Source organism: Pristis pectinata, chromosome 6 (genome assembly GCF_009764475.1).
Source record: "Pristis pectinata isolate sPriPec2 chromosome 6, sPriPec2.1.pri, whole genome shotgun sequence".
In the NCBI taxonomy this organism is placed as follows: Eukaryota; Metazoa; Chordata; class Chondrichthyes; order Rhinopristiformes; family Pristidae; genus Pristis; species Pristis pectinata.
In genome coordinates, this window is record NC_067410.1 from 58456026 (window position 1) to 58472955 (window position 16930).

General features: G+C 41.2%; 1 protein-coding gene across 1 annotated transcript in view; it reads left to right on the forward strand.

Moving 5' to 3' along the window:
* Positions 1 to 16930, forward strand: part of LOC127571344 (histone deacetylase complex subunit SAP130-like) — a 59663-nt gene that overhangs the window by 14870 nt on the left and 27863 nt on the right. The window contains 7 exon segments of the mRNA XM_052017633.1: positions 596 to 720; positions 2028 to 2178; positions 3916 to 4006; positions 5210 to 5314; positions 6318 to 6459; positions 7274 to 7404; positions 15624 to 15932. Of these exon segments, the coding sequence (XP_051873593.1) occupies positions 596 to 720; positions 2028 to 2178; positions 3916 to 4006; positions 5210 to 5314; positions 6318 to 6459; positions 7274 to 7404; positions 15624 to 15932 (1054 nt within the window).

Below are 16930 nucleotides of genomic sequence, written 5' to 3' on the forward strand. Positions count from 1 at the left end.
TGTGTACAAAGTTACATCAAGTTTTATCACTTGGTGTATAAAAATGTTTCACTACTGATGGGATTTATCAACTGTCTTTTCCTATGACTCTCCCTCTGTTGAATGGTAAGCCTGAAATCTTGCATGACTCTCTGCAACCCAACATCTATGAGACTGAAGCTACTTCAATCAGTTAACATGGATCTGGACACTCTTAACTTCCCAGGCTGATCAATCTCGATCTCGAGTCTTCTATCGTACCTTGGGTTCATGGTCAATGTCTTTTTCCGCCTTCTATGGCCACTTGATCCTATCCACTGTTGAAACATTATGTACACCATCACCTCGATGGTAGATATCTGTAGTACAACCCTTGCTGGCTTCCATATGTCACTTCGAATTATTTTCAACACAACTACACTTGTGTTTCTGGCATGTAGTTCCACATGATCTGTGCCAAACTTCAAGACGTGGTAGCGTGAATAGCCTCCAGTGCTATATACTTCTATGAATAGTTGACTTCCCACCTTGGCTGCAGGTTGTACAGTTTTGGATATTTGACATTGCCCCTATGTTTAAATATTAAGATGGAAATTTGCACTTTTTTTTTTGGCAGTCTCGCCCACCTTCAACCACTTCTGCAGCAATCCCTTCAGCAGTGGTGGCAACAGTGTCTGCAACACGAGCCCAGTCTCCTGTCATTACAACAGCAGCAGCTCATGGGACAGATGTCGCGCACAGGTAATTTGATGGAAAGCAAGGTGGGATTCCATGGACGTTAATGTACAAGTTACTGATGGTGTACATGTTTACACACTTAAATGGCAAACGTTCCATCAGGTGAAGAAAGAACCTCCTGCAAGTCCTTAATTTTTTCGGGATGTATGATGTTTCATTGCCAATGAATTTCCTTTCTACCCTGCAGGAATTGATGTGTTACAATGATTCTGCTGGAATGCTATATTTCAGCTTGTTCATGATGCTGTATCTTGCTTGCAGAGAATTGCAACTGTTGTTGCTGGAGGCTGTCCAAAGTTTTGACAGCTGTGCAAGAAAAACTAGTCTGGAACACTGATAGGCTTGGGATAGGACTGACAGATTTACTCCTTCTATAAATGCTTAATTTTGTTTGTGTTATCTTGAGCAATTCTGTTCCTAAATTTTTGGACATTAGCAATCTGATTTGTAACCAGTTCTGTTTATCTATAATGCTTAATATTGTGTTGAGCTTATGAAGAATTCAGAACCTAACAAGTTAGGCTAAAGCCCCAGACTGTAGGCATTATTTTAGGAATTGATCGAGAAGTGTTCTTGAGGTCCTTTGAGAGTTACAAAAATAAGCAATCATCTCTTCCCTTCAGTGGTTCTGAATTGATAGCTGTGAATGGACTAAAGCTCTCTTGATCTGAGGAGCTCTGCTACACTGGTATCAAGCTTGTTGAATTTAATATATTATATCAATGGTTAGACCTCATTTAGATTTTGCTTTCAATTCTGAGCACTACATCACATGTTGGCTCCAATTGCAGCACAATTTATTTGTACAATACTGGGACTGAAGGATTTCATTATAAGAATAGATTTCTATATTATGGACTAGGCTTGTTTTGCAACAATTATAGGAAACCAAGGTTCAATCCAACTGAGTTGTTTAACAATGATTGAATAGAATCAACAAGGTAAGTAGATTTTATTTCCCCAGCTGTAGAGGAAACAAGGGGGGGGGAATAAAATTAGAGGTAGGCTGTTCGGGGATGACATTACTTCTTCATAGGAATAGTAGTAATCTGGAACATACTCCACAAAAAAGCTGAGGCTAGTGCTCAGTTGAAAACTGATAGATTTTTCTTATGCAAGAGTGTTGAGGATATGGAATCAAGGTGGGTAGGTGATGTTAAGATACAGTTCAGACTTGATCTAATGGTGAAACAGGCTCAGGGGCTGTGTGCCCTATTTAAAACATTAGTCTTTGTCAGCAAATATTCAGAATTGTGCTGAATGCAAGAGGTCTCCTGTCTGAATTGCTCTTTTCCTCCTCTGCCCTACAGTAGACCAGCACTGACCATCCAACCTCATCCATCCGCTGCCACAATTAGTATTCAGCGTACTCAGCAGCCCCGTGATACAACTGCTCGCATCACATTGCCTTCTCACCCTGCAGTGGCTGCCCAGAAACCACAGCTCCATCCCATAACACAGGTAAAGAGTTCCACCTACTACCCGACAGTGTGACTTTGCTCCACAAGTAGCTGTCATTGTTATTGATCATCTTGTCCCAAGCCCCCACTCCCCTGTGAAGTTGTTGTACTCTGATCTGTATCAGATAAATTCTTCCAGAAATTGCCTCTGCAAGATCAGCATGTGTATTATAATATGAAACTAGAGAGTCAGCTTGACTGTGACGTATTGTTCTGAACCGTTTTGGTCTCTTAAATATGCTTGAAATGTATTTTCTTAGTAGGCAGGTGAGAACATTGTGAACATTTTATCTTTTGCTTGTGAACTAAAGACCTTGGCATTATAGCAAAGAATTACTGCAGACAGTGTGCATTTGATTTGGAGTATATATAATTGTTTGTCCCAAGTTTACATCATTCACCAGTTCTTGAAGCATTTCTTCATTGCTCTTCCAAATGGGAAGAAAGTTGTGTAGCTGTGACAAAAGTCACTATCTGAATAACTCTTTGGAAGAGTGTGCTGTATGAATCTATCAATGTCAATTATAACTTCCATACAAAGGAACTGCATCCCATGCTCATTTGCAGGACATTTTTTGCAGCACAATAATCATGTTTAACTTCTTGAGCCCAATACTGCTACCTTCCTGAATGGTGCAAACAGTTTCCAATGCTGGAAAATAATTTTGCTGCTAGAATGGTGTACTTCAATTGCACCTGTTTCACAGTGAGTAATAAACAATGCCATTACATTTGCACTATCTTGCTGCCATTGTTGGCTAAGTTGCACCTCTTGGCAAGTCGGCATCCATCAGGTGTTCATGTACCTGAATCCTTGCAAGTGTGTGATCTGGTTAAGATTGTCTGGAAAATTTTGCTTTAAAGTCTGTTTGTATGTAGCCTAGAAATTAGATTAGACAAGTTTTTTTTAATGTGTAAATTGTGTATTGCAGGCCCTTTGTGCATGTTCTGGAGTGTTGACACCTATTTCTGGCAGAAATCCCATTCATTGAAAGATTGGGCCAAGTGATTGCTGTTGCAATTTACCCTTGTGCTGGTGTCATTTCCCCATTGTAATTTGCACAGTGCATGTTTTTTTACTGACTGACAGATTGGATCAAAGGGTTGCAATGTGTGACATTTGGTCACCCTCACTAAAATAAGGAGGACAGCGTGCAGAAAATCAGGAACCCTAGAAATTAAAAGTTTCCCACTGGGCCAGTGGTTTTATTTTCACTGATTCCACATTGTTTTACATGTGCTCCACTTTTGCATGTATGTAGTACTAAGAGAGATCACAGCATCTGTACTCCAATGATTGTTGTGGCAATGGGTCAGTCACACTGCTCCAAAGTGGGGAGGCCACATTACCCAACACTTTGCTGTTTAATCTTTTCTCCCCTCTTCCCTGTTTTCTCTCATCTCCATAGTGGCCTAAGTGACCACTGAGAGAGCTCTTCAACAGTGCTGACCACCTTTCCAGTAGGTGAGAAGGCAGCTGTAAGCCCAAGCATTAGCTCATATACAAGTTAGCTTTTGAACAAAAGAAAACACAATTGTGATTTCTTGGAGTAAGGAAGTCCAAGAATACAAAACATTTAGCACACGATAAATCAGAAATTCAATTTTTAGGCTCTAGTGGTTATCTCAAGGTGACTCTATTCCTGTTGTTGGTCAAATGATGGTTAAAAGTAATAGGTAGCATCAGACCAGTAACTCTGTCAGCTTCCAAAATCAACAAACAATTTTCTTTCAACAGAAAGCCATGTTCAGTACTGGCACACCAGTCGCTGCTGCCACTGTGGCACCTATACTTTCAACAAACTCAATCCCTTCTACCACGGGTCAGGGTGAGTACCTGGTTTCTGAAAAATACCTGTATTCATTTTAGACTCTTAAGGCAGAAAGCTGTTGACTGCTTTTCAAGTGGAACCACCCTTGATGCAGCAGTGTTAAATATTCAACTTTAAAGGCAGTCATTTTGTCCAGCAATGCATGTCTTTTGAACATTAAACATTGAAACAGTTAATATTACCTTTCAAATGGAATTAAAGATTCAGCATTTGAAATCTTTACAAGCCTACATCTCTAATTTCATTCTTTTATTAAAAACAAAACACCATGGGTGAATTAATTCTTGGAATGCATTGGATAGACATCCCTTGGTTTCAGTTTTGCTGAATTCCTCTATTTAGGGAAGGGAAAAAAATGAAATCAGTGTTGGATGCAGTTTTGCAGGGACTAAAATCTTAATATTATCTACTTAATATTACCCTTCCGAAGTTCAATATTGTATGGTTTTAATATAATTTTATCCAGTTCTTATCTGTATTTGTCACTTCTATGTAACTGGGCATGTTGTAAAGCAGATTAATAGTTTGAATGGTGCAACAGTTGTTTAATTTGTGTATCAGAGATATTAATCTTCGTGCTCCTCTTGCAAGTGGTAAATTAATAATTCTTAGGCTGAGTCCATAGATAGAAAATACAGAAATACATGAAAAATATTGCCTAAAATGGTAATGTTTCAAACAATTTTGCGTACCAACTGACCAATTTGTATGGTATTACCATATTTTGCAGCACTTCTGTTGTTTTTATTGTGCTTTTGCTGCAGGTCTTTCTGGATGACACAATTAACTTGTTTTTAGAAATGCATTTTGATAGGGTTGTTGAACTGGAGAACAACTCTGGGAATGTTTGTGAAATGCAGTCACTAGAATTACACTTAATATTCTGCACTGGTTTTTCATAAGTTATCTTTGAGGGAAGTATTTGAGATTTCCTATATTCCAACAAGATCAGCAGAGTGGGTGAAACATTACATTAAGAAAGCAGTGAATGCAAAGAAATCGAAATCCTATTGCTTTTTTTTGTTTTAGAAACTAACCTTTGCATTGGGAAAAGTTGAATTCATTTCTCATTTTATGTCATGTTTCTGCCTCTCAGACTCTAATTTCTGTTGCTTTCATGTGAGCCTTTGCCTTTTATGTGATTCATTATTTGTCAGTTTTTCTGATATTTCTATTCACAAATCCCTTTTTCCTTTACAGGCGCTGTTTCCCATGCTCAGGTAACGACCAGTACAATTGTTAACATGACAATGGCTTCCCATACACCTCATGCTCCTGTAGTCACCACGTCAACTATTCCTGTTGGTGAGTGAAACCCACTACCATGGCTTCAAACTCAAATGAAATAGGAAGCCTGGACTTTCTTTTGAAAGGTATCTGGGTTCTAATTCAAGTATGGATATAGTGTTCTGACATTGGTGCATTCAGTTAGGAACTTCACAGTCTTGACTGGGCTATTGACTGCTTTGAGCCATTTCTGGGGAAAGGTGAAATAATGTTCTGGATGACGTTGTCAAAATCCTTTTGCTACTGTGTGGAAATTAAGTTTCCTTACAATGGTCTTTGTAAATGGGTGGATTTATGATCCTATGGGGGACAACTTACAACTGCACAGTAAAGGAAACTGATCTGCTGATCAGTAAGAGTGCAGGTTGCCTCAAAGCCCAAAGGGCTAGCTGCAAAATATTGAGTAGGAACCCAGGGTAGGCAAGGTAGTGTAGCGGTTAGCATAACGCTATTACAGCGCCAGCGACCTGGGTTCAATTCCGGCCACTGTCTGTAAGGAGTTTGTACATTCTCCCTGTCTGTGTGGGTTTCCTTTGGGTGCTCTGGTTTCCTCCCACATTCCAAAGACGTACGGGTTACGAAGTTGTGGGCATGCTCTGTTGGTGCCAGGAGCGTGGCGACACTTGCGGGCTGCCCCCAGAACACTCTGCGCAAAAGATGCATTTCACTGTGTGTTTCAATGTGCCTGTGACTAATAAACATATCTTTATTTCTTGTTCTGAACCAAGCATTGGTTTAATAGGCACATTGGACTAATCTTCTTTAGTAGCTCTTTTATGTATCTACTAATTGTAGCAGAAAAGTTGAAGTAAAAACAAGGTGCTGAAAGTACTCATTAGGTCAAGTTGCATCTATGGAGAGAGCAAAAGTGTTAACATTTCTGTTCATGACCTTCCAACAGAATTCTCTCTGCAGCTGCTGACTTTGATTACCCAGCTGAAGCTCCTGAAAAAATAATTTGCTGGCAGTCAAGAATGTATTTCCCCATCATTAATGCATACTCTGTTGTATTGTGTTACAGCAAAAGTTGTTCCTCAACAAATCACTCACACTTCTCCACGGATCCAGCCTGATTATACAACAGAAAGGGGGAACCTGATCTCTATACCTGGTCATAGGGCGTCACCTAACCCTGTTGCGATGGAAACACGAACTGAGAATAGGTATGGTGGCTTCCAGTGTTTGAGGAAATGTTAGAAGCACTAATGAAGATTTAGATTTTGCATATCCAAGTTTTTTCATTGACTTTTCCTGTCAATATTTTCATCTCCTTTTCCTCCTCCTGTGCTCCATGCCTTTCCATGTCCACCAATTTATTGTAGTGCAAGGCTCCACATGTGTTGGATGATATTTATTCAAGTCCTCTTTGTAGTATAAGAGGGGAAAATAGACTGGTTTTTCACTTGTGATCAATGTCCATTGGCCTGTTGGAAAATGCACTTGTGTAAACGCAAGTCGAGTTGATCGAGGCTATAATGCACCTTGCAGATGTTGCCTACCAGATCAGATAATAGTTATCATCTCAGCTTGTAATTAAGGTTGCCTATTTGGGTTGTCAACAAATTTCATTTGAATTAGATGTTGTTCTGAAACCCCCTGCAGTATTTGGGGGGGGGGGGTTGGGTAGGGGGAGTTCAGTTCCTAGAAAATGGTCCATGTCACAATTTTCAGTTGAGGTGAAGCCACATCATCTGCGCATACATCAAGGAACACTAGCTAAAAAAAATATTTTGTGTTTATTCACTTTTTCTGCATAAATTTCATGAGAGTGAATCTTATTCTTTATCTCAAATTTTTGGGTAGTGATTTGTGAATTCTGAAAGGGTGAATTTCTTAACCTGAATGGCTATAATGCAGGAATCGCCTGTCTATATAAAGCTAAAGGTGTAGGCACAATTTTGAGTTACAAAATCTATGTGGGATTTTTACTGACTGATATTAATTCAGTGTTCCCAATTTCTTTTCCTCTCTGTCAAGGCAAGTACCTGTGCAGTTCCAGTATTTCCTGCCAGCTTATCAGCCATCAGCTGCCATCCCTGGCTACCCAACACTGGCACATACCTTTACCCCAATAACCAGCACGGTCTCCACTATTCGGCAATACCCAGGTATGAATATACTGAATTAATTCACTTGCTGTTATGGTAGCACTAGCCAGGATGGGAATATGTGTCATGGAAGATGCAAGTGAAAGGCAGTTGAGAGTCGACTGGATAGGCTACTAACTAGATAAACTAAGCAACTTGGAGGGTTCCCCTTCAGTCTTTAAAATGAGGTGCTGTTCCTCCAGTTTGTGCTTGGAATTCTCCTGGCAGTGGAGGAGGCCAAGGACTGACATATTTCTGATGGAGTGGGAGGGGGAGTAGTGACTGGCAACGGGGAGATGCAGATTGCGGTTACAGACAGAGTGCAGGACTTCTGCAAAATGGTCACCTAGTCTGCATTTAGTCTCACCAATGCAGAGGAGGCCACACTTGGAGCGCTGAATGCAGTAGATGATATTAAGGGAGGTGCTGGTGAATCTATGTCTCACCTGAAAGGACTGTTTGGGTCCCTGGATGGCGGTGGTGCTGGGGCAGGTGTTGACTGTTGCTGGTATGGCCACCGTTAATTGGCCTTTAGAAAGAAGTGGTAGCCACTTACTTGAACCACTGTAATCCTTTGAAGATACCTGGGAGGGAGTTTGAGGATTTAGACTCAGAAACAATGAAGGGCTTTCTCAAGTTGGGATGATGTGAGACTTGGAGGGGACCCTGCAAGTAGTTCCCATGGTGGGGAGGGGGTTCATGGTGGCGTGGCAGTTGAGTTACCAGAATGGTAATCCAGAGCCCTGGACTAAAATCCAGGTAGTGGAGTTGAAATCTCACTATGGCAGTTGTGGAGTTTAAATTCAGTTAGTCATCTGGAAGTAAAAGTAAGTTATTTGTAATGACAACCATGAAACAACTGGATTTTCATAAAACCAATCCTGTTGTTGATAATAGAGGTTGTGAGGTTTGGAAGGTGCTATCGGAGTAGTCTCAGTAAGTCACTACCGAGCATTTTGCAGACGACTTTACACACTGCAGCTGATGGAGGGAATGATTTAAGATGGTTAATGAAATGCCAATAGGTTGCTTTGACCAGGATAGTGTCAAGCTTCTTTGTTGTTGGAGCTGCATTCATCTAGGCCAGTGGAGACTTACCCATCCCATTCCTGATTTACGCCTTGTGGAAAGGCTTTAGGGTCTCGAGAGGTGAGTTGCTCGTTGCAGGTTACTGGTCTCTGACCTGCTCATGTAACCACAATATTTATGTTTCTGGTCAGCCCCAGGATGTTGATGGCAGGGGACTTGGCAGTAGCAATTTCATTTAATATTAAGGGTGTAGGTGGTTGGACTCTCTTGTTGGAGATGGTCGATCCTCAGACTATAAACTTGGTGTCAGAATACTAGAGGACTCCTAATATTGATTAGAAAGGAAGAAGTGACAGTCCATATGATCATAGCCACTTTGTAGTTGCAGGCCAGCAAGCCTAGCCTCCGAAGGGCAAATTTAATGAGGGTAATGTGATTATTTTGAAGTTTATTTATAGGAATGAGCATCAATGGCAAGGACAACAATTGTTGACGATCCCAAATTGAAGTTGTTGGTGAACCAGCTTCCTGAACTACCTTGTGTTAGAGATGTTCCTACATTGGTATTGCCTGGGTTGTCCACAATGTACCAACAATGATGTATCTCAGTCTGGATGCCATGTGATTTGGAGAGGAAATAAAGATGGTGGCATTCCCAATGTAAGATGCCTTTGCTCTTCTAGGTGGAGAGATTGTGTTTTTTGGAGGTGCTATCAATGAAGCCTTAGTGAGTTGGTGAACTCTCTGAGGCTTGCACCTGGTAGATGGTGGAAAGGCTTTGTGAAGTCAGGTGTCATGTGCCACAGGGCACCAAACTTCAGAACAAAACTCAACACTGCAAGAACCCAGCAAACCCTGATGCAGGATCTCTGCCCAAAATGGCGATTTGTACCTTTTGCCTCCACGGATGCTGATTGACCTGTTGAGTTCTTTCAGCGTTCTGTTTTCTTTTGTACTCAATTCCAGCATCTCTGTTGTCTTTATTACCAGAATCCTCCCCTGCAGTGGCAATGTTTATGTTATTGATCTTGTTAAGTTTCTGGTCAATATTGACCCCCCCCCCCCCCCACCCCCGCCAACTGCTACCCCTGGCAGGATGTTGATTGAGGAATTGGCAATGATTCAAGTCTATGTCAAAGGGACTTGGTTGGATATCTCTTGTTGGAAATGATTGTCAGGCATTTATGTGGTGCAAATATTACTTGCCAGTTCTCAGCCCATGCATGAATGCTGTCCAGGTCTTGCGGCATGCTTTTGGAAGCTGCGAGTAGAATTGCAGTTGTTCAAAAGTTCCTATTTTTGACAAGATGATTTGACAGATCATTGTTGAAGCAATTGAACATGCTTGGCACTGTAACATTGTCTTGTAGAACTCCTGCAGTGATGTCCCAAGCTGTGGCTCCAGCCATGGGGGAGTTTCCTCCTTGATTCCTTTGACTTTAGTTTTTACTATTTCTTGGTGCTTCATTCTGTCAAATGCTTCCTTAATATCAAGAACTGTCACCCTCTCCTTGCCTCTAGATCTTGGTTCTTATCTCCATGCTTGGACCAAGGCTGTAATAAACTTGAAAAATGTATCCGAACAAGACAGCTAGGAAATTTAAATTCAATTAATTAAATAATCTGGAGTTTAAAAGAAGTTGTCACTAATGTGTCCGTAGATCTTGTTGTACTGTTGTAGAAGCCCATCTCATCTTAAGGTTGCAATTTGATAAATTGAGTGGCTTGTTAGGCCATTTCAGAGAGTCAGCTGCATTCCTGTGAGTCTGGGAACAGGAATAGGCCAGACTAAGAAAGAATAACGAAAGGGCATTCACTTGCTCTCTAAGTGAAATATTAGCATGGCTTTTGACAAAGTCTGTCACTGCAGGCTGGCTAAATAAGTAAAATCCTGCAGCAAACAAAGGAAATTTGATGAATCCAAACTTGGTTCAGTAACATGAAACAAAGTTTTTTATGACTGGGAAACTTTACATTGGGATTTTGCACAATTCTGTACTATTTTCCTTTCTCTTTGTGGTATCTAAATCAATGATTTAGACAACTGTACGGGGACAAGATAAAATGCACGGTAGCGTAGCGGTTAGCGCGACGCTATTACAGCGCCAGCGATTGGAGTTCAATTCCCGTCGCTGTCTGTAAGGAGTTTGTACATTCTCTCGTGTCTGCGTGGGTTTCCTCCGGGTGCTCTGGTTTCCTCCCACATTCCAAAAGATGTACAGGTAGGTTAATTTGTGTTTAAAATGGGCGGCGTGGACTCGTTGGGCTGGAAGGGCCTGTTACCACGCTGTAAATAAAATTTAAAATTTAAAGTTTGTAGATGGTGCAAAAATTGGCAAGAAGGAAGTTGTAGACTGCAGGAGGATGTCAATGGACTGGTCAGGTGGGCAAATGGAACTTAGTGTTGAGAACTGAACATGGATTCACTGTCTGAAAACCAAGAGATCACCAAGGACGGGAAACTCTGTGTCTGTGGGAAGAGCACTTAAAAAATCTCCTCAGCTGAGACTCTGCCTTTGACATGGGTGTCCATCGCTCTGTTCCAAAGTGTGCAGTCCATCATGATCACAGCACCACGCCAACCTGAAAGAGGTTAGAAAGATCATTCAAAAGCTGGAAAATAAGACCTCTGGAGAAGACTAAATTATTGCTGAAACATGGGGGGAGATGTACTTCTGGCATGAATTCACAACCTTCAGGAAGAGAAGAGGTCCAATATTTCTGATATGCTACAGTCATGACCATCTTGAAGAATAGGGTTGTCAGATTTCCAGTAATTAGTTGGTTCCTGCTGTCTGCTGCAGGGAAATTTTATTGGAAAGATTCTCCTTGGCATAATCCTCCAGTAGTTGAGGTGTTGTCCTCTGATTTCATCAAGATGTCAAATGGGCATGATCTTCACTGCATGACAAATTCAAGAAAAGGGTAGAGGAAGGCCAACCTTTGACCTCTCAAAATCAGATGGCTGACAGCCAAGAGGGATTGTGAAGAATCCTCAAATTTAACAGTTCTCAGAAATCATTACCATTCTAAGGATGCTGCACAAGGGTTTGAAAGCTGTGATCCCAATACGAGTGCAGAATTGGGTCAAGCAAGCCTAAGTCATTGCCTTAACTTTCTTCAGGTATCTTGCAGAAATGCTCACCTCACCTCTAATCTTCCTGCTGGAGTGGAGTTAATTTCCAAGGCAAATGGGAAATTGTTCCACCTTCATCATCTCCACTCCAGAACCAAGATCGCCCCAACCTCGGTCGTTAAATTATAGTATGCAGATGACACTTGTGTATGTTTGGCAGCTGTGCACAAAGTTATTGTTGACTCTTAAACTGTAGCATATGAGCAGATGAGCCTTATAATAAACATTGGGACACAATAGCTGTCTGTCAGACTGGCCTTGCTACAAATGCCCTGCCCACCACCAAACATGAGAACACGTTTTGTATGTTGAGAGCCACCTTTAAGCAAATGCAGAGGTGATAAGCTTCGCAACCACCTCCTGTGCAGCCTTCAGTTGACTGAGGAAAAGTATGTTGAAGTCCAGGATTTCAGACCGAGCATCAAGCTCACAGTCTAATGAGTAGCATGATGCTCATCCTCCTGTGTAGTTCGCAGATCTGTCTGGATGGCACACAAAACAAAAGCTTTTCACTGTATCTTGGTACATGTGAACCAATCCATTTCAACAATGGGCACCTCAAACCACTGGAGAAGTACCTTCAATGCTGCCTCTGCGACACACACCAAATGCACTAGCTGTGTGGGCAAACTAATGTCAGCAGTCTCACCCAGGGCATGATCTCCAGATGAGCAGGTCACATCATCTGATGCCTGATAGATTCCTGTAATGAACACACTATTTTGAGCTCCTTCACATCAATAGATTTTTTTCAAAGTGCCCAGTAAATATTCCAAGGATGTTTTCAAGGTCTCCTTGGGGAAGAAATGCAGCCGCCTCATCAATTTATGGGAATTCCTAGCCTATGACTGCTTAAAATGGAGAATGAGCATCCAAGAAGACTGGGTGGCTTGGGTCTCTATGACAAGAGCACATGGGGGCCATGTCCAAACAGCTGATGGAGCTAAAGCATTCCAAATAAAAGCAGCACCTGCAGGTCCCACAGTGTTTCGCTCAGCTTGGGCCCCATAGAACTGGGGTGGAAGGACATCATTCACCTTGAAGGACTGGTCAGGTGGGTAGGAAGGTGGCAATGCATTTGAAGAGGACAGCTGAGCAAAGGAAACAAGATAAACTGCAGGATACTGAGGAGTGGAGGGTCAGATTAATATAATTATAATCCACACATGAAAGCAGCCCAACCACCACCAGTCCAACCCTGACCCGAATGCTTGTATCGTCTTGACCCAACCCTCACCATAAATATAATAATCTCAATCATGTTATTGTTCTGTTTGACAGAGAAGCATCAAATACCAATCAAGAACAGCGGATGTATATGGTAATATTAAACAAAACATTCTAAACTGGATGAAGTACTGAACTGAACTGGCATGGCATAGCCTGGCCCAACCCAAAATTGAATGGCCTATCACAGTATACACCCAGTGGGCTAGGGTTGGCTGGTCACAGATCAGTGTTGTTGGGCTTCACTGAAACTGATCTTGTTGGTTTTGTTGTGACATTCTCCATTGATGTATTGCAAATTCTTGTATTTGTTAACATGTAGCTCAGCAAATGTGATGTTTGTAGAGCGCTCTTAAGTGGATGTACCACAATAGAAGCAATGCTCTTCCAGCTGCTGCATAGTGTTGCTGTTTGAATCAATAGATGTTGCAGTGTTGGAGGAAGGTGTGGGAGAATGCATCCATTGGTCAGAGGGTCCTGGACAGCCTGCAAGGAGCTGGGGAGACCCTCCAGGTCTCTGAAGTATTAGGGTACAGTGTATAAATACCTGAAATTTGAGGAAGTCTGCCGTGCAGGCAAAGACCATATCTGCTCTGCTGCTCCTGTAGGCTGAAGAGAAAGTAGAAGTCTCCTCTTCTGTTTAGGTGACCTCCCCAAAGCAGCAGTGAATGGGAAAAACTGAGATTCAGGAGAGATCATTATCAGAAGCTGGGAATGATCTGGAGGCCAGGAAGCTGAGAGTGACCATGACCCTGAGCTCCATGGGCAAAGTCATCCAGAGGAAGGGTTATATTTGAGATTAAAGGAGGTGTTGATGTCAATGAGGAAAAAATTGCAGTTTGAACATTGGTCCTTTACGTCTTATGGTTTTGGTGGAAACTGGATCATTCTGGCCAGTGATGTTGAAAGCTCACTGCAGATGCATTTTGCATGTTGCACTACAGTTGTTGTCACTTGGATAAATTTGCACCAAAAAAAGTGCTTGGATGAGTGCTCACATGAAAAGGAAGAAATGAATTTCCTCAAAGCTAAAAATGTGCAAAATTGGCCAACTGTCAATGAATGTTAAGCCAACATGGTTTTTGTTTGGAATTATGCAAATTAACTTTTAGCCCAGAGTAACCCACCAAAGTTGGCTAGTGATACAATGCTAGGTCAACGTATGTTAAGGAGGTGTACAAAAGATGAGGGTACGGGGTGGTGTGGGGAAGATACAAGTTTATGCAATTAATGAGCATAGCAGTGAAGTAAATTATGGTGTACAGAGGGGCCTTGGTGTGCTGATTCAGCAGATACTGAGAAAGTAAGCAGGCAAGTACAGCAGACATTTACAGCAGGCAAATGATATGTTGGCCTTTATTGCATTGGGACTTTGAGTACAAATGTAAAGAATGCTTGCTGCATTTGCTTAAGTGCTTTGAGTACCCTGTGCTTGCTTTATACCCAAAGAAATACTTGCATAGCAGTTGGTGCAGATGAGAGGTTTGTACTACAAGGAGAGATTAAGGAAGGTTGGCTCATAATCACTGTAGTTAAATAGAATGTGAGGTGATTATCTTTTAAGATACACAAAATATTGAGAGGGAATAGCAAGGTAGATATCAAGAGGCTGTTTCCTCTGGCTGGAGAGTCTAGAACCATGGGCATGGTCTAGGATAAGGAGGAGGCCATTTAAAACTGATGAAAAGATACTTATTTGTTCGAAGTTTTATAAACCTTTTGAATTTTCAACTTCAGCCCTGTGGATGTTCAGTCATTGAATATACTTCCAGGCTGAGATTTTTGGACACAAAGGGAATTGGAGAAAATGAGGACCAGAAGAAAAGAGAGAAATTGAAATACCTGATCAACCATGCTTTTATTGGGCAGAGGAGCAAGATTGAAGCACTTATATGGTCTACTACAGCTAATGTTAGCGGAGGGAAGATTAACTTGAGATGTTATATATTATGAAAAACAGGGTAGATACTGTATTTCCCATTGCCAATAGGTCCATAACAAAGAGGAATAAATTTAAAATAATTGGTTCAAAGGGTACAAAAGCATAACGGTTAAGTTACTGGGCTAGTATCCAAAGGCCTGGGCTATTGTTCTGGAGGCAAGAGTTCAAATCCCAATAAAGCACGTGGGAAATTTAAATTCAAGTAATTAATTAAAACTGGAATTTAAACTATGGAATTGTTTTCTTAAGAACAAAACAATCTGGTTCATTACTGTACTACAGGGAACAAAATCTACTGTTCTCATCTGGTTTGGTCTATATATGACTCCCGTTACAAACAATGTGGTTGACTCAAACTTTGCCTCCTGAAGTGGGTTGCAAGCTGTTCATTTAATGGGTAATAAATGTTGACCTTGAACAAACTTAAAAATTAGAGTTGAGAAGTGATTTTATCCAACCAGAGTTAGATGAGGTCCTGGAATTGTCTGCCAGAAAGGCAGAAATCCATCACTTTTAAAAGAAATTTGTAATGCAATTCAATGGACAGTGTGATAAGGTTAATAGTTTACCTATGCTGTAAATTTCTATGATTCTGTTTTCCTCTAACTCACTGGAGTGGTGGAGAGTGGGGCCATTAACAGGAGGATTTTGTCTGCAAGTCATGCATAATAACCTGCTCTTCTTCAAACTTAAAAGGCAAATCATTTTGCTGCTAATAAGTTCAGAAGAATCATTGTGTTTATATTAGTAGCTGTGGGGGGCAAGTTACTTTATTTTTTCATATCTAATGAATATTGCTAATATGCGGGGTTTAAGGGGAATAAGTCTATAATTCTATAACTGGTCCAAAAAAAAGGAAGTGTGCTGTTATTTAAGAAAACAATTAATGTCCACTCTCCATCTCAGTTTCAGCACAAGCACCGAGCTCTGTGTCTGCAGCAGCGATTGCGGCTCAGGCGGGTGTGGGCGTGGCTTCCACTGTCCATCTGAACCCCATGCAGCTGATGACTGTGGATACCCCACACACGCGTCACATTCAGGGGCTCCAGCCAGCATCGATCACTGCCCAGGGGCTACAGCCTACTTCAATTGGCCCCCAAGGAATTCAGCCAGCTTCACTTGGGGCTCAGGGAATTCAGTCAACAACTATTGGCACCCAGGCTCTGCAGCCTGCATCACTTGGCCCCCAACAGACCACAGAGAACAAACCACCAGGTAAAGGGGAAAATACAGTTTGAAACCTGGAGGGGGGAGTTAATTGATTGGCTTGGCCATATCTCCTAGTAGCCTTGTACTTATTAGCAAGAACACATCTTGAGTGTCTGTCTGGTGAAGCAATTGTGGCTGAATTCTTGAAATTTTAGTCCATTTTATTATGTTTTATTCTCAGACTGTAATGAGGTTGAAGTTATTATATTTTACACTCAATTGTAATGAGAATGGAGAGGTAGGTTCTCATACCAAGATTATTGAAGGTGGTAGAATAAATTTTCAAAGCTTTAAAGCTGAATTCAAGATTCTGAGCTTGGTAAATGGAGGTGGAATTAAGGTGGTTGTAAATTTTTATGAACCTCTGATTGGACCTTTGCAAGAGCACTTATTCTGGTTACCAAACTTTTGGAAGGAAGTGGGTGCAGAGGAACATTACTAGAATGGTGAGAGACTTTGATTATATGAAGAAAGAAAGGAAACTGGGATTGTTCTCCTTGGAACAAACGATAGATTTCACAGTAATATAAAAATTTTGTGGCGAATTTTGATTGTACAGAGGGAGAAGCTATTTCATTTGCAGGAGAATTGGTAACAAGAGTACATAAATTGAAGGTAATTGATAAAAGTCTTAGGGAGTTGATTTTTTTTGTGTATTTAGTTACTTGTCTGGAAGATTGTGAGAGTAGATCTTCTGAGGGAGAATAGGGTGTATGCTGGATAAAGAAGACATCCTGGGTTCTTGGTGAATGTGCAGAAATGTGAGAATAATTGCTTTGTCTGCACCTCAAAGCCTCTCTGACCAGCCTTTCCTAATGTTTTCTTATTTGAAATCTGCATCTGTGAAATCTATTGGGATTTTAAGTGCAAATTGTCCTTTGGCTCAAAGAACTCAAGGAAATGAGTTGAATGGCCTCCTGAGCTTTGTGATTTTGATTCTTGTAATTTATGTACTTTTGTAATATATTCATCCCTGATATTTGACTTTATTGTTGGTAAGGGCA